The 27,756-nt window shown below is 46.9% G+C and overlaps 1 protein-coding gene across 6 annotated transcripts in view; it reads left to right on the top strand.

Moving 5' to 3' along the window:
* LOC149325860 (uncharacterized) overlaps positions 1–27,756 on the top strand; it is a 292,578-nt gene that overhangs the window by 157,848 nt on the left and 106,974 nt on the right. For 3 of the 6 annotated variants that reach the window (XM_089563534.1, XM_089563538.1, XM_089563533.1), the window contains 2 exons: positions 4,188–4,335; positions 15,830–15,950. In XM_089563534.1, coding sequence (XP_089419660.1) covers positions 4,188–4,335; positions 15,830–15,950 — 269 coding nt within the window. Of the gene's footprint in view, positions 1–4,149; positions 4,336–15,829; positions 15,951–27,756 lie in introns of all 6 variants that reach the window. The other 3 variants (XM_089563537.1, XM_089563535.1, XM_089563539.1) reach the window with 2 other exon arrangements.

Below are 27,756 nucleotides of genomic sequence, written 5' to 3' on the forward strand. Positions count from 1 at the left end.
TCACGCAGTTTGTCTCGACACCGAAACCATTACTCCCTAGAAGGTCGCCCATACAGCTACTGCGTCAAAAGGCGGAAACTGAGAATTAAGCGACCATTTTGAATGGAAACAATTTAAATTGCAGATAAAGAAAATAAACTGAAATCTTCTGTATGTTCTTCTTGATTCGGCTTTCTTGCCTTCATTCTTGGTTCCATTTGTGTATGTCGCATATGCGTCGGACAAACAATGCCTAACTTGAAGCCCTAGTGCTTTTCGAGCACTGCATTTATAGCTCGCAAAAAGCTCATTTGTATCAAGTGCATTAACCAAACAACCATGCTTTTCTCCAGTCGACTTCGGTGCGCTATACTTGATGAAAGCAAAATCTTTCTTGGCCTTGAGTCGAAACAGACTAACAAAATCTTTTTTGGCCTGGAGTCGAAACAGACTAAAGTACTGCGTGTTCTAGGCATCATACAGAGAGCGAAGTGATCGAACAGTGAAGGGGAAAGCAATGATATCAGTCATATTTTGTTTATTGAAATACCAATCAATAGACAAACAAATGATTTTACAAACAGAAATAAAAATGAAAACAGAGCTGAACCAGCACTAGTATCCTCCGTGAATTATTAGTGCATGTGTCTGGAGGAAAAAGGGCGAAGGAAAGCTCAGTAGAAAAATTGTTTTCAGTTTCAGTCTATGGCTATGTGTGTTCGGTCCTGGTCTGCTCCATTGTTCAAAATTAAAATATAACGTAGGTTCAAGGTTCTTGCATGCGTTTTAGTGTTTTTGAATTAGTAAAAAAAAGCTAAGAAAGGTGGTATTTAGTGGTGTTTGGTGCTCTTCTGGGCTGTAAATATCACCTATTGATAGCATGTTTCTGAAAACACATTGCTGCTCTTAGCCAAATTTAATGCTCCCCTTATTTAACGCGCATCCGATAACAGAAAAGAACTTTGTCGTTAAAGTCTGGTTTTGAACGAAGCGTTCACTAGTGAAGCAAAATAACAAAAAATCACGGCAACACGGAGCACAATTTACTGATCGCTACTACTCTTTTTTTTTTGCTTACAAGTTGGAAAATAAACAATTTCTGACCAGAAATGCAGGACAAGTTGACAAGCCTTGAGGGCTGTGACCACGGTGGCTGTGACCCTAGTGATGGCCACTTTCCTACTATACCTGTTCGCATCTCTTGCCCTCCTGGTGAATGAATGCCCCTGGCTTGGCTTGTGAAAGGTGCTGAACATGGTTGTTAAAATAGCAGAAGGCATTGGAAAATATTTCTTAGCAACGCTTACGCACTGCCACAAATAAAATGGTGTCTCGACTGTGCATTTTGCGAATGCAAAGCGCGAACCCATAAAAAGAGACAGTTAGTGAGCCTTATGAGTTTTTCCTTCGCCTTAACCCGGTATAACCCGATATCTTGCACTGCATGTGTAATAAGCGAAACATCTGGTTACACTTAGAAATCGAGGTTCTGCTCATTGATGTCTATATTAACGCGATAAAAAAACACTTGAGCCACTACGATAAGTATTCATTTTCGCCTTTTTATTGTCGAAACACCGCGTTGCCTTACTAAGGAGAGTAGATACATTGGAAAAGCTTTGTCGCCAGAAAACTCTCGTTATTCCAGTCTTCCGTTTAATGGGCTATAAATAGGACTATATATTCGACCAGTTGATCTGTCTTTGGTTACAGCTCTGCCGGCTGCAATGTAATTCGTAAAAGTGGCGTAAAGTATAACTGCACCAAGTGCTGCCCATTTTTCTCCGAGGGTAATTTTCAGCTTGAAGGAATTGGCGAGCGCTATAAAAATACGAAAAAGGGACGAACACACAGGACGAAGCGCTTTCTAACAGCTGTTTAATCTAAAAAGAAACATCACTATATACACACATTTGACGTCATATCATACACAGAAGAGGGAGAAACGCACGCGCTGACAATAATGAAGGAAAAAAAGGGAAAACAGGTAAAAACTGCGCGCGCTTACAACAGCCGAAGATTACTATTCTTGAGATAGGTTAATTCAGTTCCCCCTAACATCACCGAAGGGTTGCTGACGCATTGCTTATATGGAGCAGCGTGCATTGCGAAAGCTCTGATAATTTCTCGTTCCCGTCTGTTTCTAGCCCTACCTATTACCTTGGTGTTTTTTCGCAGTGGTATGCATTTACAGCGTGCACAATGATGTGCCAGATTCCCGGACTTTGCAATTTGCTCACATGATCTTTCGTGTCCCCGGAGCCTCTTGTTAAGGCATCTGCCCGTTTGCCTTACGTAAGTTCGTGGGCAGCTGAGCGGAATTTTTTATCACACTTTACATAGGTGTTTTCGTGTTTGATGTTGCACCCAGGTTTCTTTTTGTGGTCTTCAGTCTCGTTGACCTTTTTACACATTCCAATCAGCTTATTGGGAGCTGAGAAAACCACCTGGACTCCGTACTTGTTAGCTGTCCTCCTTATTCTGTGGGAGATATTGTGAACATGCGGCATCACGGCAGGGCGTCCCTCGTAGCTCGTGTTCTTAGTTTTGTGGGACCCAGTAACTTCTCTTAGTAAGCTTTCAGCAATGCCGCAAAGTAACTGTTCCAGATAACCACTCTCCTTCAATCGGGAGACCTGTTGGTCTTCGCTGTGAATTATCGAGTGGGGGAAAGATTTTTTATAGCTAGTTTCAGGCAAGACGTAGCTACAGCTCGCTTTACAATTCTGGAATGACCGGAGTCAAACCGCAACAGCGGTTTTTCTGCTGTAGGCTTGTAAACCCAGCAAGTGTGATTGTCGCAGCAAGTCACCAGCAGGTCTAGGAATCTAATCTGACTGTCCTTTGGGGTTTCAGAAGTGAACTGGAGGCCAGAAAGAGCTCTCTTCCATTCATTAAGAATGCTTTCCACGTTTATAGAATCAACTGGGCTGTTGGGAAGGCAAAGCAAGTAATCATCAACGTACCTAAAGCAAGTTAAGATATTATGCGTTTTTAGGGTGCTCGATATCCTCAGATTACTCTGTGCCAAGAAAATGTCGGACAACACAGGCGCCAAACAAGATCCAATACTTATGCCTCCCTTTTGCAAAAACAATTCAACCTTCAAATTCTACGTACAAGGAGCATAGGTAGCATTCAATCAATTCGAGAAAGCAGTGGACATTCATCCCACAGTGGTTTTGAAACCTGATAATTCCGAAGTGTTCAATACTTTCTTCCACAGCTTTCATGGCGGCGCTTCGTGGAATGCGATAGTACATGTCCACCACGTCAATTAAAAGGCATACCTCCGGGGGGCTTGATTTCAAAAAATCTATGATTTTCTCAGATCCTTTAACCATAAATGGGTCCCGAATCGGGAGGATAGAAAGATGGGTTCTTAGGAACTGAGACAAGCAGCGTTGCCATGTTCCTCGGTCTTCAACGATGACCCTGGACGGCATGCCTTCTTTGTGCGTCTTGATTGAGAAGAAAGGCTTCAGACAGGTCGCCTTGCACTCTGTGATCTGTTTCTTCAGCTTTTCATTGCCAGAGGAGCCGCACTTCAAAGCCACACTGTTGCGAAGTTTGGCAAAATTCGTTTTGCTGATTTTGGCGGGATCAAAGTTCTTTTTTAGTCCTTCCAACGCTTTACTCAGATACACGCCTTTGTAAATGACCACGAACCGGCCTGTCTTGTCGGAAGTCATCAGGCAGAGGTTGTTGTTTCTCAGATAGGTGATGGTATCCTTTGGCTTGTTGTCCCGTGACTTCAGATGGTTAACCTGTTTGATACCTCGCACTGCTTCAATAATGCATACGGCTCTTTCCTTATCTGGCAATCTGTCTGCAATTCCATGAATCCTAGCAAGGTTCTCAGCCGGCCCGGGCTTCGGTTGGAGTGCAAATTTTGGTCCTTTGTCTAGCATGTTGCTAACTTGCTCAGGCAGCGTGCGTCCCGAAAGATTGATTGCTCCGTGATCATTAGACATAAATTTCTTTGGAAGATTAGCACGGAAGCTTGGACAGGCATGAAATGTGCGAGCCTAACGCTATAGTGCACTTGGACAGACCGCATCTTTCTGCAGGCGCCTGGCACTGCTTCGCTCGAGGGAGATTGGTTAAATCCGTTCAAAGTCGTGAATTTTTACCGGCGAGACAACAATCGTATCATGGTTTGTGCCCCAGCCCCACGCTGCAGTAGCGTTCACATTCCTGTGGCGCAGGCGCTACGGCCAGCCGCTGCGCTCCCCGATGGCCGTGGTGGTGCAGGCCATGGCGCCGGCGGACGTGGCGGGCGTCCTCTTCACCTGCGACAGCCGCACGGGCGACTCCCGACGCATCCTCATCACGGCCAACCACGGGCTCGGAGACGTGCGTACAACGCCTCCTCTCTGCCGAAACCGTTGTCTGCGAGGTCTATCTGTTGGCTCTCGCCGTCGCGTTGGGCCTAGTGCCAGTGCAGTCATGCCACCCCTGTTACTCGTTTATGAGAACTTGTAATATAAATGTACTTTGCTTGCTCACTTATAACGCAATGGCGCCGAGAGAGGGGAGTCTACCGGAGGAAAGAGAGGCAACAGGAAAGAAGAAAGTCTCAGTAGTCGCCCCGTGGGCCAGAGTACACTAAGAGACCACGCAAATACTGAGGCCAAACGACAGAACTGGAATGGTCATTTGTGTATATAGCTAACCTGTCTGTCGCGCGGACTGTGTTCGTTGTATGATAGGTTCGTAGTAAAAGTACTTCTCATTTTACAGCCACATATACGAAGTCCAACAAAACTGGCGTTGATTTCTCAGAACTAGAGCTGTGGCTTGGGTTTGTTGGCCTTACTACGTGGCTAGTGGGAGCAGCGCAAAGAGACTAGGACGAGCACAGAAGCTAACAGGACAGGCTCCTGTCCTATCAGCTTTTGCGTCGGTCCTCGTCTTTTCGCACTGCTCCCTCTAGCCACTTTTACAACAGTTCGTTAATGCGTGGGAACACTGCTCAAGAGAGTTAATAATTTGTGTTACACGCCGAGGCAGTAAGTTCCAACAGTCAGGCTGCTCTAACAACAGAATGTAACTTATCGTTGCTAAAGCGTTTAGGACAATTAGTGGCACAGTGCCCTTCTCGCCATCGTCATCGGATTCTCTGCGGTCAGGCAACACTCTTGGTTCGCTTACAGTGGCTTCGTCAGTGTACGGCTTTGCGATACCCGCGTCCTGATCCGCGCGAAACAAGCCATCTCAAGCTGAATCCTGTCCGGCCATCTGTGCAACACGTGGCTACAAATCCACATGCTTATAATCACATTCAACAGTGTTCTCCGCCGTTAATTGCCCCCATAAAGCATGCTTTACGGTTTTATTCCCGATGCAATCCGCGGTTAGTCCCATCCAGATGGCCTTAATAATTATCACAACAGCGAACAGAGATCCTAACCGGTATATCGCCATTCAGTGCTGGTTGTGGTACTAACTGTTATCAGCATGAGCTGGATGATGCAGTGATGATGGGACATGTGGAGTGCGTGAATGCCACCCACGTACGGTGGCTGGATCTTGCACTTGGCATTTAGTGACCACATAGTTCTTACCACAACCAGAGAAGGCAACATGTGGTATGTTGCAGCGTCATCACGTACTAGTTAGAGCTCGTATTCTTTTCGCTATGTCTTGGTCGAGCTCAAGAAGCTACCCGGCGAGCACACAATGCACATACAGCCATTGAACATACTTCTTGGTTGCACGCTTGTCGCATGAAAACAAAAAAAGAATAAAAAAGGCATTTTTGTTCGGTCTGTAGAGTGCTAAAATGAAGCTCCCAAAGCATTGCAGTGCACGATACTTGTCGATGATAAAGGGCCATTATCGGTCGCTGCCGTTCCTTCTCGTTCACATTTTAATGTTGACATAAAAGCTTGCCGTGGCTCTCACCAGTGAAGGCTCCGCCTTTAAAGGCATGAGCTTTCGAGAAAATGATTTGGAAAAAAAACTATTCCGTTTTGTCAGGAATGTCTCGTCAATTTTTTCTTTTTGCTGCGTTTTTGAATCCCCACATACTTTTATCAGGAGTATGTCACGGGCGCCCGGAGCAGCTTTTCCACGTCGCGCTTACCAGATGAGCCTTACGGTGCCTTCTCATTCACTGTAACCGAATTACATCGCCATGATTGTTCGTTGTATCTGAGGTGCATTCCCATTGCCCTAATGAATATTTTGACGGTAGCACCAGGTTCGTTCTTTGTCTGCGAACGTTGGTTATTACTTCGCCCGTTATAAGTGGGCTCGATGTATATGCGTTGAACTATCCATAACACGAAAGTCACAATGGTGGTACTAAGAAGAAAACGAAATTTGTTGATCCTGGCGACGGGAAAACTGTTTACGATGGCAGTAGATTATTGGAACGAGGGAATGCAAAGACTTAGGGGGCGAAATTACATGAGATTAAGCCACAAAGGTTCAACTTGTAAGAGAATACGAATGGGGCGCAGTGCTTTCAAAGCTTTGAATTTAATGATGCGAAGTGAGCTGGGAGAACGAAAGGGGTGCCTTCAAGAGAAAAAGGAGGCAGGAGAACGGGTTTGAGAACTAAATCAAGGTAATGCAAGTATTTTAAGGATGTTTATGATGTTGTATTTTAAGATGTTCCTGATACTTCTATGTAACGGTCTTCTTTGCCTTAGTCAAGCTGCATGAGCGGCTTTTAGCCAAGAAGACCCTCCAGGCACTTTCTGGAAAATAAACATTGAATTGAAATCAAAACGGAAAAATGAGCAAGAGCATGAATTACGAAGGCAAAATATCCGATGGTCGATAACCGTAACAGAGTGAATCCCAAAAGAATGCAAGCACCGCACGTTGCCATAGTGGTTTTATTGAGAAGATGAAAAAGTTGGTGCATGCTGGGGTCATTTTGAGACCAATGACAGAGGCCTGCTTTAGAGGCAACACGCCTAATGACGACTTACATAAAGTTCGGATCCATGTTTTCTCTGCGCTCATGGCCAACATGCTCGGAAGCCTGCAGAGGCCCTTTGCGGGCGTGCCAAAAAAACAAAGGAAGTTCCTTTTACTTAGTTACCATTATTTATTTATTGCTACATACTGCTGTGTTGCTCAAGACAATGTCAGGTTGTATATATGTACCAAACAGCATCTCCCCTCAGGAAAAGGCTGTTGTCTGTATATGTGCTGAAAGACTCAACCCCTCGACGCCTCTTCCTAATCGGTGCGGGCGCGATAGATTTTTCATTTTTGCGACAGCGGTGACCCGACGTTCCGCGAGCCGCGCACCCCAAAATAACCTCCACCACCTACCTGTATTGAATATGCACTCACCTGTCTGTGTTCATACAAACTGCATCCTACCACCGCGGGCCTGTGCGCTTGCTGTAGAATTTTCATGTATACAAGAGTGAAGCTTGTGCTCACGTAGTGCGGTCATACTTGGAGTTCGCGAGGCTCCTTCGCGGCGGAACCGCTAGAAGGGAACCGCGTCAGGCGTGCTCAAATTTACATTCCGTAGTAGTCTCGTGATAGGCGTAGAGAACGTGTTCAGCCCCCTTAAAACTGCAATGTTTTATCATACTTTCCAAGTAAAGTGGCGTCGGTCTTCTCTGGAACACGTTTACCGCTTCTCACAAGTGCTAAGGCTTGTTGACAGAATCCGTAACCTTCACCCTTATCAGCCATCCCAGCTGTTACTGAACAGTCAAAGAAGACTACTATTTCCAAGGGACATCAGGGTCTCCTGGTCGTATAATGTCCTTTAAAATTCAAAACTGAGATTAGGTCGTCTATCTTAAAATTACAAAACACTCGTACTACGGCGAATATATATAACGCGGAACCCTAACAGTATAGAATAAAAATAGACGGACCTCTTGGGACATGTCTTCTAGTGAAAACGGGTATAAAAGCTACAAGAACAGGGGCGAAATACAGTGCCTCAAAAATTTTGAAACCGTTCTGAGTAACCTCTGAAGTGTATTCGCCAAGCTGTCAACTTTTTATTCGCCCACCTACAGAACAATGGATTCGTTCACTACAGTTAAAACTTGACCCAATTCTCTTCTGTCGTACTTTCCCTACTGAAAAATCCGGTATGAATTTTAAACCGGAACCGCATACCGGGTTATTGTACAGGATTTGCGATACCGGATTACCGGAATATCCTGTATAAAACAGGACAGTCCTGTATAATACAGGACTCTCCTGTTTTTTACAGGATACTCCGGTAATCCGGTATCGCAAATCCTGTACAATAACCCGGTATGCGGTTCCGGTTTAAAATTCATACCGGATTACAGGACAGTCCTGTATTCTACAGGCTAGGCCCGTAGTATACAGGAGGGCCCTGTATCACAGGACAAAGGCAGGAATAAAATGCTTCAAATATATTCCACTTGGTCTAAATCTGCCCAAAAACTGGGGCCATAAGTGTACATGCCAAATGCTGCAATATACAGAGCCTCAGAAACTGGTAATCTGCGATTATCAGCGACTCGTATTGCAGTCGATGCGCAATTGTGTTATTTGCTCCCAGCTTTTACCAAGTATTGGTAGCTTGGTGAGTATTATAATGCATCAAAAACTCCAAAAGATGTTTATTTTGTTCGCATGTCTTGAACCAGCTCACTGAGGCAATAAGTTAACTCTTTGCGACGATCTACCGGCGCTGGGGTCTCTACAGGGTGCTGGCCAATGAAGTAGTGAAAAGCACCTGCAGAAAAGAAAATATGATTGGTAGTACATAATGCCCCCACCTTATCATTTAGTTTGCCACTGACACACAACATAATGCATTGAGCACTGTGACATGCAACTTACGGCCAATGGCTTGTAGCTTTTCAGGGGTCATTGGCTTCCTGCCCACTGCCGAGGCTTCTGACTTCAGGTTCCGATCGCAAGCTTGCCCTGTCACGCTCCTTTCCAGGAGTTGTGGCGTCGTCCAAAGGCTGCGTCCTTGCAGAAACGCGAATCTTTGGGTGCCACCATAACTGCTGCCCACGTTGCCGAAAGAATAAAAATTCCATTCCCGAGGTGGACCTGCATGCAATAATTACAAATGCATACCCCAGTAGCACAAACGGGGCTCTGAATTGCGGGCCCTCGTGGGCCCAGGCAAGCCACAGACAAGCAAGGCGTCTCAAGACGCCAGGCCCTGAGCATTGGCAATGCTCAGTACCGTGAATGCACCTCACGCCTTCCATGTTTGAATCAATAATGTATTGAAAATCTGCATCCTAACATTGTTGGTGTGTAAACAGGTTGCTCGGACGATTCCAATGCTTGCGTGGTCATCCTCCATTATTTACGGCACATACCGCAGCATCGATGCGATGCTTGATGTTTGTTCAAGGGCTTGAGCCGCTCCCCCTCAGGACGCTTATCGATGATTGCTCTCGCACGTGTACACCACATGCCTCTGTAAAGAAAGAATACAAACTATAAAACTAATTTTAGTCGTGTTATCATGAAGGACAAGCAATTTCGGTATGTAACTGAAAGAAAATTTTGCGCTATTCCGTCCCTCTACGCTGTGCAATCTACAAAGTTTTAGTTAAAAAGACACTGGACAGTTAGAACGTTTCTGTTGACGCCGAGCATATCCCCAAGACGGAGGCAGTACTTAAAGAACAGAGTGATTTAAAATGCGTACTTACGTCCTAGCAGCACGACGTCGCCGTCATAAAATCCGCCTTCACCGCCGTGGCCTCCACCGGTCAAATGTTCACCACTTACGTCTTTCGGAGCGAAGTCATTCATCACTGAGACAAGGATGATAGGGTTCCACCATATTTGCACTGGACGTACGCATCAAAGGCGATGTCATCTTTGATCATGGATTGATCAAGGCAACACGAAGAAAGGCGCAAAACATTGTATAACACAAATTCAACGCCAACGAGCGAGTGCCAGCGTGTTTTCGCAGCTACCTTCATCGCTTGACACTCAATTTCCCAGCCGCAGGAGAGAAAAACCTGTTCCAAACAAACGCAGGAAAGACGGGGGAGGACTTCTGCATAAAGTCACCGCGCTGCGACCGGGCACAGTCAACAAGCAGAATCGGAACCTCCTCGCCACTTCATGGAAGCCTCGCGGGGAGCGTGGTCGGGAGGGCGGCTTAAAATGCTCGGTCGTGGGTTGTAGAGTGAGCGCCTCCGCGCCGCTTCGGGGAACGGCACTGGAAGGGACAGGACAGAAAAGCCAGGAATGCGCAGGTTTTTTTTTTTGCGACCGGACCCAGGAAAAGCAAAGGCGGTGAGGAGAGAAAAGGAAAAGGCTTTTTAAAAAAAATTGTGCAAAGACGGATTACTCGTGTAAGGTTTCTACAGGTGGTTTTCGTTTTTATTTTGTTCTCTCGAGCGCTGTATCTTTTAGTTAGCACGAAGCGTCGCCCTTAAGGGAACACCCCAAGCTGCCGGCTCCGTTGAATTAACCTTTTCTTGTTTGTCGATATAAATGTTCTGGGCGATTTGTGATTAGTATGTGTTCCTGATAGAGTGAAGGGTGGGGCCGCTCGCGATGACGCTTGAACAAGTTGCGTTATCAATGGGCGATCACTTGAAGAAGAAGTGCAAAGAATTCCTGCACGAAAACCAAGAATTATCTTTTTTCATCGATGCGTCGCTAGAGGCTGCCGCTAGGGAACATGAAGAAAGCTGCTGCAATGAACGCGACAGTAACAAACCTTTTTGAGCCTCTGGCGCAGTCACCGGAGGCTCGCCATGTTTATCAGCCAGTCTTGAAGTTCTGCACTGTGAAATCCAGAGTAATCTTCGAAGGACTTACGAAGGCTGCTGGCGGATATATACTAGCCGGTTGCCCGCACACAGCTATGGTGGCTAACACAGCCGCCCTGGCTTTGTCAGGGTGCTGCACGGGAAGCCAATATGGCGTTTGCCCGCAATTCACCTTCATGCAGCCCCCGCCTTTCATGCACAAACTGCATGTTTTGCCACTGCGAAGCTCACGCTTAGCCCTTTTCTTTTCCTAAACCTTTCAACAAAACCATGTGTGTGTTGATTATCGCACTTATGCGCACTCTGCCCCCCCCGTTCCCCTAAAAAATATCTGCTGGCGTACAACAGTCAATCTGCAGAGACCAAGCACCAAAACCGCAGCACATATCGCTCTGAATACAGGCTGGTATGTCCGGTTTGAGCTCCGTACCGGACTAGTCTGTCCGGTTTGGGCTCCGTACCGGACTGGTCTGTCCGATTTGAGCTTCGAACCGGGAATGGACTGCCCGGTATGAGCACCGTACCGGAGCGGTCTGTCCGGTTTGGGATCGATACCGGACCGGTATGAACCGGTATAGCCATCAAACCGGACGGGTCTCGCCGGTATGAGAGTGATACCGGACCGGTATGAAACCGATATGTTCCGTTAAAATCCGGTTTGCCGCGATACCGGATTTTTCAATAGGGTTACAACTGAATGACCACATATTCTCAATCTGTCTTATAATTGTTTTCTAATTTTTATATTTCCCCCACCTTACTCCATCCGCCTTTCTCTCCCCAAATTATGTCCGAGAGCAGAGTGGCATGTCAGCGCTGTTACAACGGTGGCTAAATTTTCTGCCTTTCGATAATGAGCTTCTCTCTCTCAATATGCCTTCTGTTGTTGTTCGTTCTCCTTTGTATCTTATCTATTTTTACACGCTGTTCTCGATATTCGTCGACCTGGTGCGGGCGTTTACTGGTACAGCGCTGCGGTCATAACCAATATCCCATTTCAATACGCCGTGGCAACTCAGAATGGACAGTAACAATGAATGCTTCACGTTAGTAGGCACCGTCCACTTTGTTAGACGCCGCTAGTCAACGGTAACGAAGTGAACCAAGTTCGGTACGCCTCATATCGTTGAGTTTTTGTGCCCTCGGTTCCGTTGACACGAAGTTTAATTAAGCATTTCCGCTTTATGGGGTGCTATGCCGGAAGGCCCGAGTTTGGCGCTCGCCCGAGTTTCATCCGAGTTAGCGATGACGGCAGTCAGTAAACGAAGATAGCGCGGAACGTGCGCAGGCAGCGGACAATAAAATGTAGAGATAAAGCCACGTGAAGGCGATACAAGCGCACCCTGCGCGCCTGTTTCACACTTCAAACACAATACACTGCGCAATACCAGGCCGCAGCGCTACCTGAAGTTATCAGCGCCATATCAGCAATCCTGAAATCTTGACTTCTCTGCTATCTATCTGCACACTCGCCGCTAGCTGTTTGACACGCCTTTCCGGGCGCGCCAAAGGCGTGTCTTCTCTTTCAGGCTGTATCTGTCTCTCCATTTCCGAAGACGAACAGTGCGCACTAGGTGCACTCTTGTATCAACCCTTTCTCTTCTCTAGAATACGTTAAAAGGCAACAGATAATATTATGAACATTTTGTTCATTTCCAAATGTATTTTAAAATCTGAATCCAATGAAGCGTTGTTGAAAAGCATAGCTTTAGGAAATTAACAAAGATTTGACACTTTCTGCCGCTAGAGGCCATAGTGAGGCCATTGCTTGCAGCGTGGCTTGCATACGAACTAGAGCGGCAGCCCACCGTGTCGAAAACGAGAGAGCTCTGGCGCTAACGCGCCGCCGCTAGCGCTGCCTTCGACTGGAAAGACTGGGCAACTACTACACGCTGAATCTGTCTTATTTTTCGGCCATTGCGATAATATATTTTATTGTGTCGTATGTCAAAATATAACAGTCATGCATCTTCTGGCTTGCATAATAAACAAAAGCAAAAACTGAACTTCACTGCACCCCCGCGTCACTGCTGCTCTCTGCAGTGACCTCAGGTGGAGCTCTCCGCTGCTACGGCCGCTGCCGCACCCCGCTATAGCCAACCATTGCTTTTAGTACGCTCTTGGCGAATCTCAGCGGTAGAAATTGGCCGTGCGAGCGGCTGTGATGCGGTGTGAGAAACAAAATTGCTTTTTGGCTGTATTCAATGATTCATTACGTATGCCTGTTGTGTGTGACGCCTCTTTAGTGCACTGCGGATGCGAAGAGCGTGCTACCCAGCGACAGAACTCATCCTATGTCATCAGACGCTGACTAAAAGCTGTGAAGGGGGTGGCGCGCGTATGTGCGTAGTACTTGTTAACGTCGCGCACTTCAAGGTTTTGCGGACTGCTTTGGTCACTAACGTCGATCGCCGTTGTATACCGCAGGGACATCGCATTAATATCATTCGGGCAGGTGAGGGATCCTGTTTGTAATAATGGAATCGGACTTATAACAGATAAATGTGTTACGGTTGTGAAGTACGCAGTGCTTGCGTGCTGGAAATTACAAACACTTTATTGCACTGGGTCTGGAGCAGCGGTCTTTTGTCGATCCCAGATGTGTTTGACACATTGATGCTGAGCTTTATCACCGATGAAAGGACGGCCAAGCCAAACACCTGTGCTGCGATGTTGTTGGAGTAGGACGTGCTCTAAGCACCGTTTCGTCGTCGTGCTCCGTGTTTGACGCCTTGCAAGCAGGTGTGACGCGCCTTCAGCGTTGTGATGTGTCTTACGTGGTTGCAACAGGCTATAGTGTTGTGCAATCTTGGTATGCGAGCGAAGAAATCGGCGGCTTTCGCCACGTTGCGTGTCCTTCGCAGAGGTGCTTAGATTTATGAGCGATGACGTCCGTTTTGCCTGTTATATTTCGATGGTAACATTGTCGATGTCTGTCAGCAATCAGCACAGCCGCGCAGCATGCCTGTAGCCGGCAGGGATGTTGGGAGTGTCCCACCCATAACGCGGACGCCTATATTTTATGTACGGCACGCCAGGGCGTGACCAATGGTTTTGATTGACAGGTGAACTCGGAGCTAAACTCGTGAACGGTGAAGTGCCCCGAATTCATCTCGGGGCTGTCATGGCGGCAGCAGCAGCAGCCTGGGTAATCGCTTCCTCTGACGGCAAATGTCAGTACGGCCGGCTGGACCCGTTTACTGCCTTGGCCGACGACGAATTCCAGCGACATTTTCGCCTCTCCAAAAAATCGGTACGATGGTTGTGTAAATAGGCTACGACCCAAGCCTGCGGAGAGTGCGTACCGGGCTTCATTCGCTTTCGGTCGAAGAGCAAGTCCTCTGCGCCCTCCGGTTCTTCGCGACCGGGAGCTTCCAGGGGAGCGTCGGCGCAGATCGCTTTATTGGACGCCAATAAAGCACTGTGAGCCGCTGTGTGAGGGACGTCTCCGACGCGCTTATCGAAGCGGCTGTGCAGAAGCGGTGGCTCGCTTTGCCCACGACTGCGGCCGAGCGTGCGTATGTTGAGGAGCGTTTCCTTCTGCGCGGCGGCATCACAGACGTCGTGGGATGCGTCCACGGGACCTACATTGGCGTAAAGGCCCCTTCGAAGTCCAGCCCTGACATGGTGAAGGCCAACTATTTCACGAGGAAGGCACATTATGCATTGAACATTGCAATCAGTAAAATATAATTGTTCTCGCCAAGTCCTTTGGGCTACTCTACAGCACAGTGCCAAAGTCGCTCCCAGACTCTTTTGGCGAAGACTGGATCAGCCGCTAACCTGTTCCACAGAACAATTCATAACACTTGTTAATCGGGCCACTGCAGAGAGCACTCACCACTGTGCTAATTAATTAAATCCGACGAATGAATGCCATCTTTCGCACAAACCTCTCACTTGCATCTAAAAAGTATAGTCACAATGCTGCAGAATCGGGAAGATAACCGCCACTGCTGACCAAAAGCCGGTGCGAGCTCATTGACAACGAATTTCGGACAGCTCACATTAACGCGGTATGCATGAAATGAACAGATGCATGCAGTTCATTTCAGAACACGGCATAATATTCCAGCGATTCTGAATAAAACGAGTTTTCTCATTCAAGTCACGCGAAATTCAACTTGCGATGAAAAAAAAAAAGCGAGATAAAAAGTTTCACCATGCGGGATTTGAACCCACGCGCTCCCATTGCCTGTCGACTCTACGGGGCGACGCGCTAGACCACACGGCCACAGAACAGCGTGGAGTGATATACCTCTCTTTATTTTTTTTGCAGACTACTTCCGTAGCCTTCACAGCGTTGCACATGTACCTCGTCGTCATTGGCGGTGAGCTGATGACGGGCGTTGGTAGCGATCCCTCGCGGTACAAAACAAAATTTAATAATGCATAAATCACTCCAAAGCGCTTTAAATCCAAATCTTGCACACTATAAAATGCTTATAAAGGTGTATTAAGTGCATTATAAAATTCAACAAACCTCGTTTGTCTTATTGCACACACTGTGCACTTGGTGGAGCGACACACAAATGAAAAGTGCACCGGCGGTTGGATCACGTGACCCGTTCTTTGTAGACCGCCCAAGAAGCCGATGAGGTGGCGCCGATGTGATGATAAAGCACGGAATATATCCAGATAACCCAATGATGTTGGAGGCGTGACGAGGGTGGGATTTTGTCTTGCTACCATTAGTTCACTCATCTGAGGGCGTCGCGAGAGCTCGGGAAGATTCCGAGTTTCAGCAAACTCGGGCCTTCCAGCATAGCGCCGATGTACAGGTCGTTGTACTGTAGCTGTGTGTTTTGTTTTGACTAACAGCTCTAATGCAGGTGATTGTGATCGAACATGGAATTTTAAGGAGCGCAAAGAACGCAGCGGTGTATGAAGGTTACCGTAGGGGTGAGCTCTAAATAAAATTCTTCCATCTACGGTTAACTAGCATACACCGAAACCTCCCTAAATAAAATGTTGAACATTGCGCCTCCGTCCACGTTACCATGGAGTTCTTTCTAGAATTCTACTCTGCGCTAGACCGACGTACACTTTCGCTAGCATAGGCAGTCTTTCGTGCTACGCACTTCTCCGCGACGCGTTTGCTTGGCTTCAGCTTCGTCCGCTCTGTGCAGTCCGTCGTATCTGGAAAAGCCGACCCGGACACGGTGGTGCTCGAGCGTTCAACCTTGACAGGAGAGCCAAAGGTCGTCGAGGTGCACGTTGGCAGCAAGGAGCACCGAACCGTCACGCTAGGTGAGTCATCACCAGAACTGATCCCTCAAAATTTTGCCGGAAACGCTGCCAGTTAAGCTGACACGTAAGAAGGTGTGTTGTACTCCGCGTGAACACTACGGCCCCAGCTTGCGTCAGGGTTGGTCCTTACATGACATCCCGGAAAACATCTCAGAGGATGCTAGACTGCCAGCAGAAGCCGTGGACAAAGAAAAAAATGGAGAATAGATCCTTCGTGAGGCGATTAATCAGCGCTGGATAGTACGCTTTGTTTTCTTCTCATTGTTGCATTTACCTTCAATGCTGCTGCCACGCGTGAGAGGGTGATGATTGTGTGTCTGTGTACGGAGGGTTAAGAGAGGTTCGTGCTACGATAGATGTCTCGGCGCGGACTTGAGCACATTGTCGTGCAGCGCCTGTGCGGACAATGTCCGGTTGTCGTTTGTTCTCTGCTGGGCCTATCGCACGCACGTTCATATCGTGGCTTCCTGCGTACGTGCAGCTTTCGGTCCTTAACGCTGTGCCTCAGCTGCACTCATGGCCCTCCCGTAACACCAGTGATGGGGCATGTTGCCGCTGGCGGCTTTAAAACAACTGCTGCAGCTTCTGTAGCGTGGGCAGTTTAAGATGCTGCGCATGCAGTAATTACAGGATGTTTTCTTGAACGGTTTTTCAAGGCATTTGGCGCCGCCTTGTAGCGACCGCACGTGATGACGACGAAGATAGTGGGAGGCGTGCCGGTCACATGACTGAGAACGCTGTATGTAGGCTCCAATGACTGGTACTACTACATGAAGGTCGGGAACCTTGGCTCTAACAGATAGTGCTGTAAAAGCACGCCATCCAGCCGTGGGCGACTAGGGTTGCTGATACATGCTATCATCGTGGGTTGTCACAGGAGCAACAAGTTGCCCAACTCTTGCTTTTGTGAGCGTGTTGTCTTTAATGTGGTATCATTAGAGCTCACATCCGCACAAATCCAGGCGCCGTCTGTCACAAAATTCACTTATTGGTTGAGAGAGAGATGTTGTTACATGATCACATAATATGTGAGAGCGTTTTTTGGTCGAACGGAGTGATGGATCATCAGACCACGTGACATGGCGGGCTGGCAGATGGGCTGGAAATGCACGGTGTGGTTAGTCAAAAACACGGGGTGGTTAGTCATAAAAATCGCTCATAGGCCGAGACGGTGATGACGTCACGTGATCACGTAACATGACCGGGCATTGATTGGTGGCCGACGTGTATGTCTTCTTGTGATTGCGTGAATGACCGACTTGGCAGATGTGCTGGCACTTCTGAGGTGTGTTGTTGGCGGGACAAAGCCAAGGGACATGAAGTAAAGGTCGAAATAGACACTTTATGGCCGCGAATGGGATTCGGATTAGCGACGGCGCGAAGAGGTCAGCTTTGCTGGCCACTGCATTAAACCATTACGACATCACCGCAGCCTAGCATACGTGTGTTAGGGCCAGTTGTTGTTGTCCTCTAGAAAATGGCGCGTACCCACTGCGGGGGATTGGCCAAGACACACGCGGCAACTGATAGGTGCACAAAATGTTAAACAAGAAAATAATGATGGAGAAAAATAAAATAATAATGATAATAATAGCAATTAGGAAATAAATGAAAGAAAATAAGAAGTGTAATTGAAATAAGCTAAACAAATACTGTGAGATCGGTGACTGAAATAGAGAACGGGGCTAAATATTCCATGTTTTAGAAAGCTTTCGTGCCAGAGAAATATTGATCATGAGAAAGAGCAGAGCTTAAGACGGCAGCCGTTTAGTGTCTGTAAGGAAGTTTTGCATGGCGGAGAGCACATTCCAGTTCCTGTGCCCAAGGGAGGAAGCCCCAAGAGACAGAGCAACCCCAGCTGACAGACTTAGACCTAGCTGTCGTAACGGATGCTCCAGCAGGCGGCTCCGTAAAGAGGAGAAACGGCGGCAGGACAACAAGAAATGATCTATCGTTTCGGGTTCTCCGCAGAACGGGCACAATGGGGAGACCGCCAGACCAGATCTATAAATGTAGAAGTTTAACTCAGGCACGCGACAACGTAGACGCGTGAAGGAAACCTCAAGCTCGCATGATCGCCATCCTTTACTGCACCACGGATAAAGGAGATGCCGGAATTCGGGAGAGGAGGTCAGAGCTGATGCTGCGAATTCTTTCAAGAGCAGATACCTGCGAAACCTGGCCGCCGTAATATATGCGCTGGGTTGAAGCACAGATACGACTGGGCCTTGAAGAGATGCTTTCGCCAGGGTATCAGCAACCTCATTCAAATGGATTACTCTGTGCCCAGGCACCCAGACCAACCGTAATGAACACACGTGGGGTGGAACCAAGCATTTGAGTAACCGAAGTGGCTGAGATGTTGCAGGCACGGTTGTAGGGCCAGTCTCTCCAGCTGTGCTTGGATGTCGTCGTCTTCGTTAACTTCCATCCGTGCGCCAGTCAGTTTCAAAAGCACGCAGGCAGTCCCCGAGAAAGGAGGTTGTCGTCACAATTCGGTCCTCCGACATGCATGAATACACGAAGATGAACTCGACGTGGACGCACTGAGTGCATGAAAATTGTGCGCCTGCAAACACAAAAGCGATATGCTGAGCAATTATTGTGACGTGTGCAGTGGTTGCGAAATTAGCCGGTCTGCTCTCATTCGCTGGTTTAGCTGTGGGATTGAAGAGGACCGGTTTCATTGCTCGGTGCTAAAAATAACAAATTGCGCAACACGGGAGTAAATTTTCGATAGGTTCTTTTCCTTCTTGCACCTGGGTGCCCCGTCAGAGACGGTGTAATAACGAATAGCGACGACGGGAAGTAGCGATAAAATGAACTGAAGTTTATATTCAGGAGATTTACAAAATGCACTGCATAATAAATAGAGTGGCTAGCAATATGGAACTAGCTAGCAGTGAAATCTTCCCCCCTCGGCACAGCAGAAGATGCAGAGTATCTAAACCTAGCCCAGAACAGTTTTCCACGCTCTGGGGCCCGGTTTTAAAGACCTTGTTGTGAGCACTTCTCGTGTTCACGAAAATGGCAGGATGTCACTTTTTCATGCCAATATCCGAAGCCTAAAAAGTAAGCAGTTTGAACAGCCGATGGCGTTGGATTCTCTGAATCACAGATTTGATATGCTGCACTGCACCGAAACAGTTCGCAAATGAAAATGATGAAGTGTTCTCTCCTGGGTGCAAATATGGAGGGGTGTTTCGAGAAAACTATATAGGAGAGCATGTTGCACTGTATTTGAAAGAAAATCTTGAGTATGAAGCTTTGTGGAACTTTCCATTATGAATCATTTGCTGTGCAATGTCTTTATTAGAACTTTAGCAAAGTGGAGTTTTGGGCCAGTTGGTGATTCATGATTTGCAAGGTGGCTTAGCGCGAGAGAAGCAAGGACAAGAGAGGGACGCAGGACGAGCGCTAACTTGCAACTGAAAGAAACGGAAGCAAAATTACGAGCTCGAGGAACTGAAAGCGCAGTCCCAGCTGATTAAGACAAAGGGGCAGGATAAGGACAATCTTAACCAAGATAAAATGGGGCCGCCATGGTGGCTCAGTGGTTATGGTGCTCGGCTGCTGACCCGAAATACGCGGGTTCGATCCCGGCCGCGGCGGTTCAATTTCTTTGGAGGAGAAACTCTAGAGGCCCGTGTACTGTGCGATGTCAGTGCACGTTAAAGAACCCCAGGTGGTCGAAATTTCCGGAGCCCTCCACTACGGCGTCTCTCATAGCCTGAGTCGCTTTGGGACGTTAAACCCCATAAACCAAACCAAACCAAAGATAAAATGGGGATAAACGACGAGATAAAATTGCACGGAAAGTAACAGGAAGCGCCGGAAGCGCCAAACATAGACAGATTTCGGAAAGAATTTCTACGTTTGGAAAATGTATTCCTCTGGATTTGACGCATGAAACGCCGCATGAATGCTCAATCAGATTCCTGGACTTGCGACTGCATTGCTCTAACCAGCTTATCTGCTGGTCCTATCAGCCCAGGGGTAAGAAACCTCTTCTGCCTTTTACGTCTGCCCATACAAAACTCAAGAGAGGGATAGTAAGACTTTGTTTTAAAAATGCGCTTCAGAAGTCGCGTGAACATCATTTCCAGGATAGTTTTAGCAACCAGGTCGAGCGCCTGTCAACCGCCGGATATCCCCTGAACGTTCTCGTGTCCGTGGCCCGGAACGTCACCAACAAACAAGAACGACATGACGCGCAGGAGGCGTCCAACAGGGAAAACATAAGAGTGGTCGTAATGCCGTACATTCATGAGGTCAGCCACCGGCTCAAAAAAGTCGCTAAACGTTCAGGGGTTGACGTCGTCTTTTCAGCGCCAAACAAGCTTTCCGCCCTCTGCTCGAAGGTAAACAAACCTCCGATCGCCCGTGGGTGTGGGCAGACTCATTCGGAACAACTCGACCCCTGCAAAACCGGCGTCGTCTACTCTCTGCCCGTATCCTGTGGGAAGAGATACATTGGCCAAACAGGCAGGTGCCTCAACATTAGGCTTCAAGAGCACAGGATCAATGTAGACAGCATTGCTATTTCTGCGCATCTTGCCAAGCACTGCAAAAAGTGCAAACGTAAGGATGTTGATCCGGACGAAACCTGTACCCCAGATTTCAATCGCTGCACAATTCTTGCTAGAGGACGGGATAGAATATCCAGGGAAATCGCAGAAGCGTTCGCAATCCACAACGCAAAGGAACAATGTATGAGTACACCCTCCCTGTGCTTGTCGCAAAAAGAATTGGATTTTCGTAGAGGCAGGCTAAATGTTTAATCCTTTTCTTAAATGCCCCTCTCTGCAATTTTTGTTAATCACCTTGTGCCGCGATTTTAGTCCCGTTTTTTCACCGTTAGTTTAACGCCGTTTTTTGCCTTTTGGATATGTGTATATCTGTTTTCACCGGTTTCACTTTCCGTCCCGGCCTCTTACACCGTGGTTTTTATCGCTTTTTCTCTTTTTCGGCCTTTCACCTTTATATCGTTTTTACCCTTGGACGTGACTACACTGTTTCGGTGATTGTGCAAGATCGCCTTGGACACACCCCCCTCTTTGTACCTTACATATGTGTCCTGCATCGAACTAAAATTTCAGTTGTTAGTCACCGCCCGTGTCTGTGTTTTGCTTCTTCGTGTTTCGTCTTGTCCCTTGCGCTGTTTTATTTCATCACACTAAAAGGCTGAGATCGACCCGCAACAAAACTTCACATTGGCTATAGTGCCTCGTAGTGTGTTGACTGTATGTCATAAAACTGATAGTGACAAGGTTCCACTCTGGTCAGAGAATTGGTGGTATTGTTACAAGCATTTAAAATGCTCTGTAGCATACGACGGGAGCACCTGGTGATGTCGTGCAGTTGGCTACTTGCCGCGTACAACGTAGATCACGGATACCGAGCGCCCTCCTGGTGTCAAATGATTACGAAGGGCGTGGGGTAAAAGGCTGGTATATAAAATAAGGATTGAAACTCCTTGGTTTGGCTCTGTGGCATTGTTTTAAAAGTGTTCTGTGTGATTACCATGCCGCAGCCGTACGGGGAACGGGCGCGTCCTCGATCTGTTTTTGGTCTCGTGGCCTTCTGGCGGATCCTTGCATGGCGTGGTGATAACGAATCGGGGGTCCGCATCGTCTGTCGCGATTCCCGCCAGAACACGAGAAGAGCAGTGCCATCCTTCGGCGCTGAAAGAAGGAGGAAGCGGACTACATCAAACAAAAAGTGGTTGCTTGTATACTGCTTTTAATCTGTAAATATCTAAATTCGTGCGATTGGCGTTCACAGCCTTTGAAGGGCTCCCACTCTCTGCCGTTTCTACGGGTTGTTGGCGAGCCTCCTAAACGCGGTGATTTCGAGGCCGAGTGGCTTCGAGAAGAACTTCTATTAGGGCTAGACGGTTCATTGTACTCGAAAAAGAAAAAAACAGCAGCGCCGAAAAAACACACACACAACTGAAGAACGACGTAGGACAAGCGCTCACGGGGGAAAATTGTGAGCACTGCAAAAAGTGTGAGCCGCTACTTGATGCGATACAGATTCTGGGCAGGAGCGGTGATAGTAAGGCACGGGAAGTTTTGGAGGCGTACCAGATAAGAAAAATGGGAAAAAGTTGTGCCGGCGATACATCTGCGAACCTTTTTAAAGTTGAGATTTCGTATCTTGAACGGTTCTGTTGATTGCACATGGGGTTTCTTTCTGTACATGCCTAGGTGTCTGTATATTTGCTCGCTTTTCAGAGATTAAAGTCAGATGAAGATGGCGGAAACCGATTCGTTATCACATGAGGTTACTTTATGGCTTCGAGAGTTTCCGTTATTATTTTATTTATAACACTTGGTAGTGGGCTCCCTTTTTTGAGGGTTATTTTGAAAAACGGTGATTTTGCGAGCGTCTCTTGGCATTCACTTGTTTTAGAAATGCCAACTGTTGGTTTAAGAACTGTCTTTTGACATACTGCTAGCGAAAATTCTTTTTAGGGTGCGAAATACTCGGCGTAGATGGGCGAGGAAGCCTAAATCTCAATGCCGGAAGGTGGGTGTTCAGGCCATCCTGGCAAAGAGCAGTGTGACTTGGGAAGGTATTTAACACTGCCTTTTGAGGACATGGGGGAGGGGCACCTCATACTGAGATTTATAAGTAACTTTGGCCAAGTTAAATTGTATAGTTTACTTGAATTCATTACTTCTAAGTTGACTATATAAGTTAGACATGCAGCCAACTTTAATAACTTCGAATTTGGCCCAAAATATAACAACTTTACATGTTTTGAACTGATTTACTACGTACGGTTTACAAAGAATTAAAGGAGAAGAATTTTTATTGCTCTAAAGTTAGGTGTTCACAAACACTGTAATTATCTGGATAAAGGGGTGCTCAGAATATCAGTATAAATTATATGAAGAGGCTGGCGCAGGTTGCTGGCCTGGGAACTATCTTTAATAAGAGACATTAAATTAGGATTACGCGATGTAGTTTCTACAAAACATTGCTAATATAAAATAGCTGTCTTATCATCTGTCAATTTTACGAGTAAAATGAGTGCGTCGACGTCGATTTATGCGCGGATCTCTGAGTCTACGCTACTTCACCATACACTTCGAATGTCTGGTTAATCGTCCGTTTAGTGCGTAAGCAATAATCCGATGGGCACCAACCCGGAGAAAATCGTCCCTTGCCTGTTCGCAGCTGCCCTAGCTCGAGCGCTCCGTCCCGCGGCACGGCCCGCTCTACGTCGTCTTCTACGTAGCACAAATTTGGTGGTTTTGGCCTGAGCAAAATTGTCTGCTGCATGTCCTCAGCTCGCCAGGGCGAGCGCATCCTGCGCCACTGCCCGCTCATCGTCGTCTTCTACGTAGCACAAATCCGTGCGATCGCACTGACTCGAATGTAGTAAACATTCTGTGCAGTTTTTCTGCCAGCACGTCACGAGTTCGAATCGAATAGAGGGAGGTTATTGAAATCCATTTCTGTCAGCTATAAATGCATTTCTCGCTGCCGGACAATAGCCAACGCAGCCATGAATAGACAGGCAACCATTTTGTGTTGAGGACGATAAATGGATAGAGTTGTCCACACTACTTTTCTTAGCTCAGCACCTGGTCATGTACTACGGGCCTACTTTCCAAATTTGACACTGCGATTTGGGAGAAACTTATGAAGATGACAGCCTATGGAAAGAAATTCACACGTTTCTAGGAGCATGACCGCCCGGAAATGGGCGACAATCCTGCAGAGGCTGGCATGTCTACGGCAGCAACGGCGTTCAAAGACAACAGGAGGAGTAGGGGGCAGTACAGCGCCCATCAGTCTCATACCGCTCCGGTCGTCGTTTTGCGCTGCAGCCGCCACGGAATACAACCGCCTAGACCGCCATTCTTCGCATGCCATCGAGGCTCATGTCACACTGGTGTGGTGCATGTTTTGCATTTGCTTCCGGTAAACCAGTAAAGTAACCCAAACAAATATTTTGTTGCAAGATAACTGAAATGTTAGTGGTCAATGCTGAGAATTTACCTTGAAGTAGCATTGTTTCTCTGGAAACTATTGCGGGTAATTGAGGTCTGTTGAATAAAGGGCACTGAAATTTTATTGTAATTATATTCAGTTCTATTGGGCTGAAATGTTTTTTTTGGGTGCTGTGTTAAATTTTATTGTTTAATTGTTGATAACTTGCTGGGGATTTTTGAAATTTGCCACTCCAAAGAAGTGAGTAAAGAGTCATATGCAGACCTTGCTATTACGCCAATACAATTCGCACGGAGATATCCTTCAACAAGAAATGCAGGCAACAAGTGCTCGCACTTTAATATTGCAAGCTCATGTTGATGTGTTGCCGCAAATACCCAGCAGAGGATATTATGCACCCGCCGGCCCGCACTCACGCACGCACGCACGCACGCACGCGCGCGCGCACCCCCCCCCCCCCCACACACACACACACGCACACGCACACGCACACGCACGCACACACACACACACACACACACGCACACACACACACACACGCACACGCACACGCACACGCACACGCACACACACACACACACACAGCCCTCGCATTACAAAGGATGAAAGATTTTGGTAGAAAATTATTTTTTGCAGCGCAAGGGACAAACGACGAGACAAGTTCACAGGCACGGCGTTGACTTGTCTCGTCTCGTGTCGTCACGAACTCTCGAACTTGCCTCGTCCTTTGTCCCCTTTGTCCTTGCGGTGCGAAAAATAATGTCACACCAACTTGCCTAAGCTTCTACAGTATTTTACAGAAAAGTTTGCACAGACACTGAGAATTTTTGAATGACCGCAAATGCACCAACGATTGTTTACCTGAGCTTCATCCTTATATACTCCTCTACATGCGTGTCTCGATCGACGCCGGTGATAAACTACCAATTATCAAAGTTATCTAATTTATTCTTGTGGATATTTGTTTCTTTCCTCTGCCAATCAGGCCCACATGCGATGTTATGTTTGCTGGACACCTTGATTCCTTCATGAACAACAAAAATAAAGTTAATATTAAGAGCTGTTTTTGCATGAACACACACACGAACCTCCACAAAACGTAGGCCTGAGTGTGCATTGCAGTATCGAAACTTTTCTGTCCCGTGAAAAGAAGAGTTTGAGCGGCTGACTGGAGTCTTCACAGGCCTTGCGGTTTATTTTAGCATAATTACATGGCAGTAGAATGGAAAGTTGGGCGAGTTGGTATACGTTCATTTTGGGTGGAAAAAACAGCGCGAAAAGGACGGAAGACAAAGATGAAGGAAACCACACGGACGAGCGCTGACTCACAACTATTTTTTATTCAGAAAAAACAGACATTTATAGTTAAAAAGTCACATGACCTGACATCACTCGCGCACATGCCCAGACTAACAACAGTCTAAGAACTACATCATGTGTCAAGATTAAAACCTTACAACGCGATTTTTAGAACACTGTGATTAACCGAAAAAACACGATACAGCCAGAAAAAAAACACACAAAGCCACTAAAAAAACACAAAGCATAAAACACGTGTTGTCAAGAAATGCGACCTCTTTATCGACCATCAATAAGGAAGGCTGACTGACGCATTCACCCCGTCTTTTCCGAATATGATATGCCTCAATGAGCTCCCTTGTCGTCTTATCTCTATGGCGGAATAAAATACGTGTGTGCGCGACTAAAGGTCTGCATACTTTTTTATTTTCAAGCTTGCAAGCTTTGCAGTGCTCTTTTAGATGCGAATAGTTTGAATCTGATAGTGAACGAAGATGCTCCCTAAGTCGAATATTTATACATCGGCCGGTCTGTCCTATATATACTCTTTTACATGAAAGAGGAAGTTCATACACAACTGAACATGCGCACTCTACACACCTTGATCTATGGGAAACCAAACAACGAAATGGGCTAATGCTTGATATATTGTCATGGCGGTTCCCTATCATGCGACAAAGCCCCCCCAACTTGTGTGGCGCAGAAAACACCACATTCACGTCAAATCTGCCCGCCACCTTTTTTAGATTATGAGCCGTTCGGTGCATATACGGAATAACAGCAAATTTTTTTCCCGCTCTGTCCAATTTTGTATTCAAGAAATCTTTTCGCACTGCCCTCACCAGCTTCTCGCAAGTTGCTGAAATCACCCCCTGTGGAAACCCTGCGGCTTCTAATCTACGTACTTGTAACATCAGACTGTCGGCTATGCAGTGATGGCATGAATTTGTGAGGCTTGAACGTAAGGTAGTCATTGCAATTCCATTCTTTACTAGCTTTGAGTGCCCCGAGGTAAAACTTAACACCGGTTTTTGGGATCGGGGTGAATGCATCCAGCAGATGTGCTCTTCCCTAAAAAACAACTTCAAACTTAAAAACTGTAGTGCATTTTCTGACGGCAACTCGAAAGTGAAGGACAGTCCTTTACCACATTCTTGAAAAACCTTTAGAATGTCATTCACTCTTGTATTGAAACTGTCCCTGTCTACTAAAACTAAAAAATCGTCAACAAATCTTGAGATATGCATTGCAAGACCCCCAATTTTGTTTTTTATTTCCCTGTCTACCTGGGCAAGATAAATGCTGCTTAGGGCTGGAGCAACCTTCGAACCTATGCATATGCCCTTTCTTTGAACATATACATCTCCTCGCCATCCCACGTATGTTGATTGCAAATAGAAAGCCAAAACCTCAAGAAAAGAAGACACCGAAATGCCGCACCGACTCACAAACCTGGCTTCGTCATTTCCTTCATCTATGCACTTGCGTACCGCTTTTAACATGCCTTTATGAGGCAGAGAATAATACAAGTCTTGTATGTCTATGCTAAAACCGGTACACCTTCCCGGATTTTCTTGCCTTAGGAACTTGACAAGAACATCGGCATTTTTCACAGCAAATGGATCGTCAACTGTCAATCCTGAAATGTGTTCCTGTAGGTAACTAGAGATTAAATACTGCCAAGTGCCACCTTCGGAAACTATAGCCCTAAATGGGACATCGATCTTGTGGGTTTTTGCCGAAAAAAATAAGTCCAATTCCGTTCCCTGTGATTTCTGAACCGAGGTGGCTAATGCCTTCAAATTAAACTCATTCAACAGTGATATCGCCCGCTCTTTCACAACCACGTGATCTACGTTGACCCGTTTAAAACACTTTTTGACAGCCGCCAAAGCCTTTTCATTGAACATCCCTTCCGGAATCACAACAAAATGCCCTTCCTTATCTGATAACACAAGTCTTAAATCGGCACTGTGGAAATAATCTACGAGGCCACGCACGTCCTTACTCCGTTTCGGTCTGCCCGGTGACACACCCAAGGCGTTGACGCTCTCCTCCAGGAACCTTGGCCGAAGTTCATCCTTGACTTTTCTGGAGATACTTCTGGAAATGGCTAGCCTCTCCACCGGTGATAGGATTGGCTCCTGGGAGTACTTCGGTCCGTGTTCAAGGGTCTTACGGTGTTGCGGTGGAAGTTGTGCTTCGCCCAGAAGCTGCACTCTTCCAGCTTGCTTTGCAGTCCTTTCTTTCCTTGGAAGGTGAGGGAGGGCGGAAGCCCACAAGAACTCCGTCGTCTGCAGTGAGGTTGCAAACCACTCCCTGTAGACCTTGGTTTGCTGATGTTCTGTTCCGTACCGCCCACATGCTACCCATAAGCACTCCTTCAGATACCGTGCCTGTCGCCAAAGCTCTGAACGAAGAATGCGACAAATACGTCTTGAATGCCCTGGTGACGGCTGTAGAACTCCGCACACGAGCGGCAGATCCGTGGGGCAAGGGATGTTCAATGAAAAGGCTTTGGCGGCTGTCAAAAAGTGTTTTA

The sequence above is a fragment of the Amblyomma mixtum genome, chromosome 10, assembly GCF_055824585.1.
Source record: "Amblyomma mixtum isolate Tamu chromosome 10, ASM5582458v1, whole genome shotgun sequence".
In the NCBI taxonomy this organism is placed as follows: Eukaryota; Metazoa; Arthropoda; class Arachnida; order Ixodida; family Ixodidae; genus Amblyomma; species Amblyomma mixtum.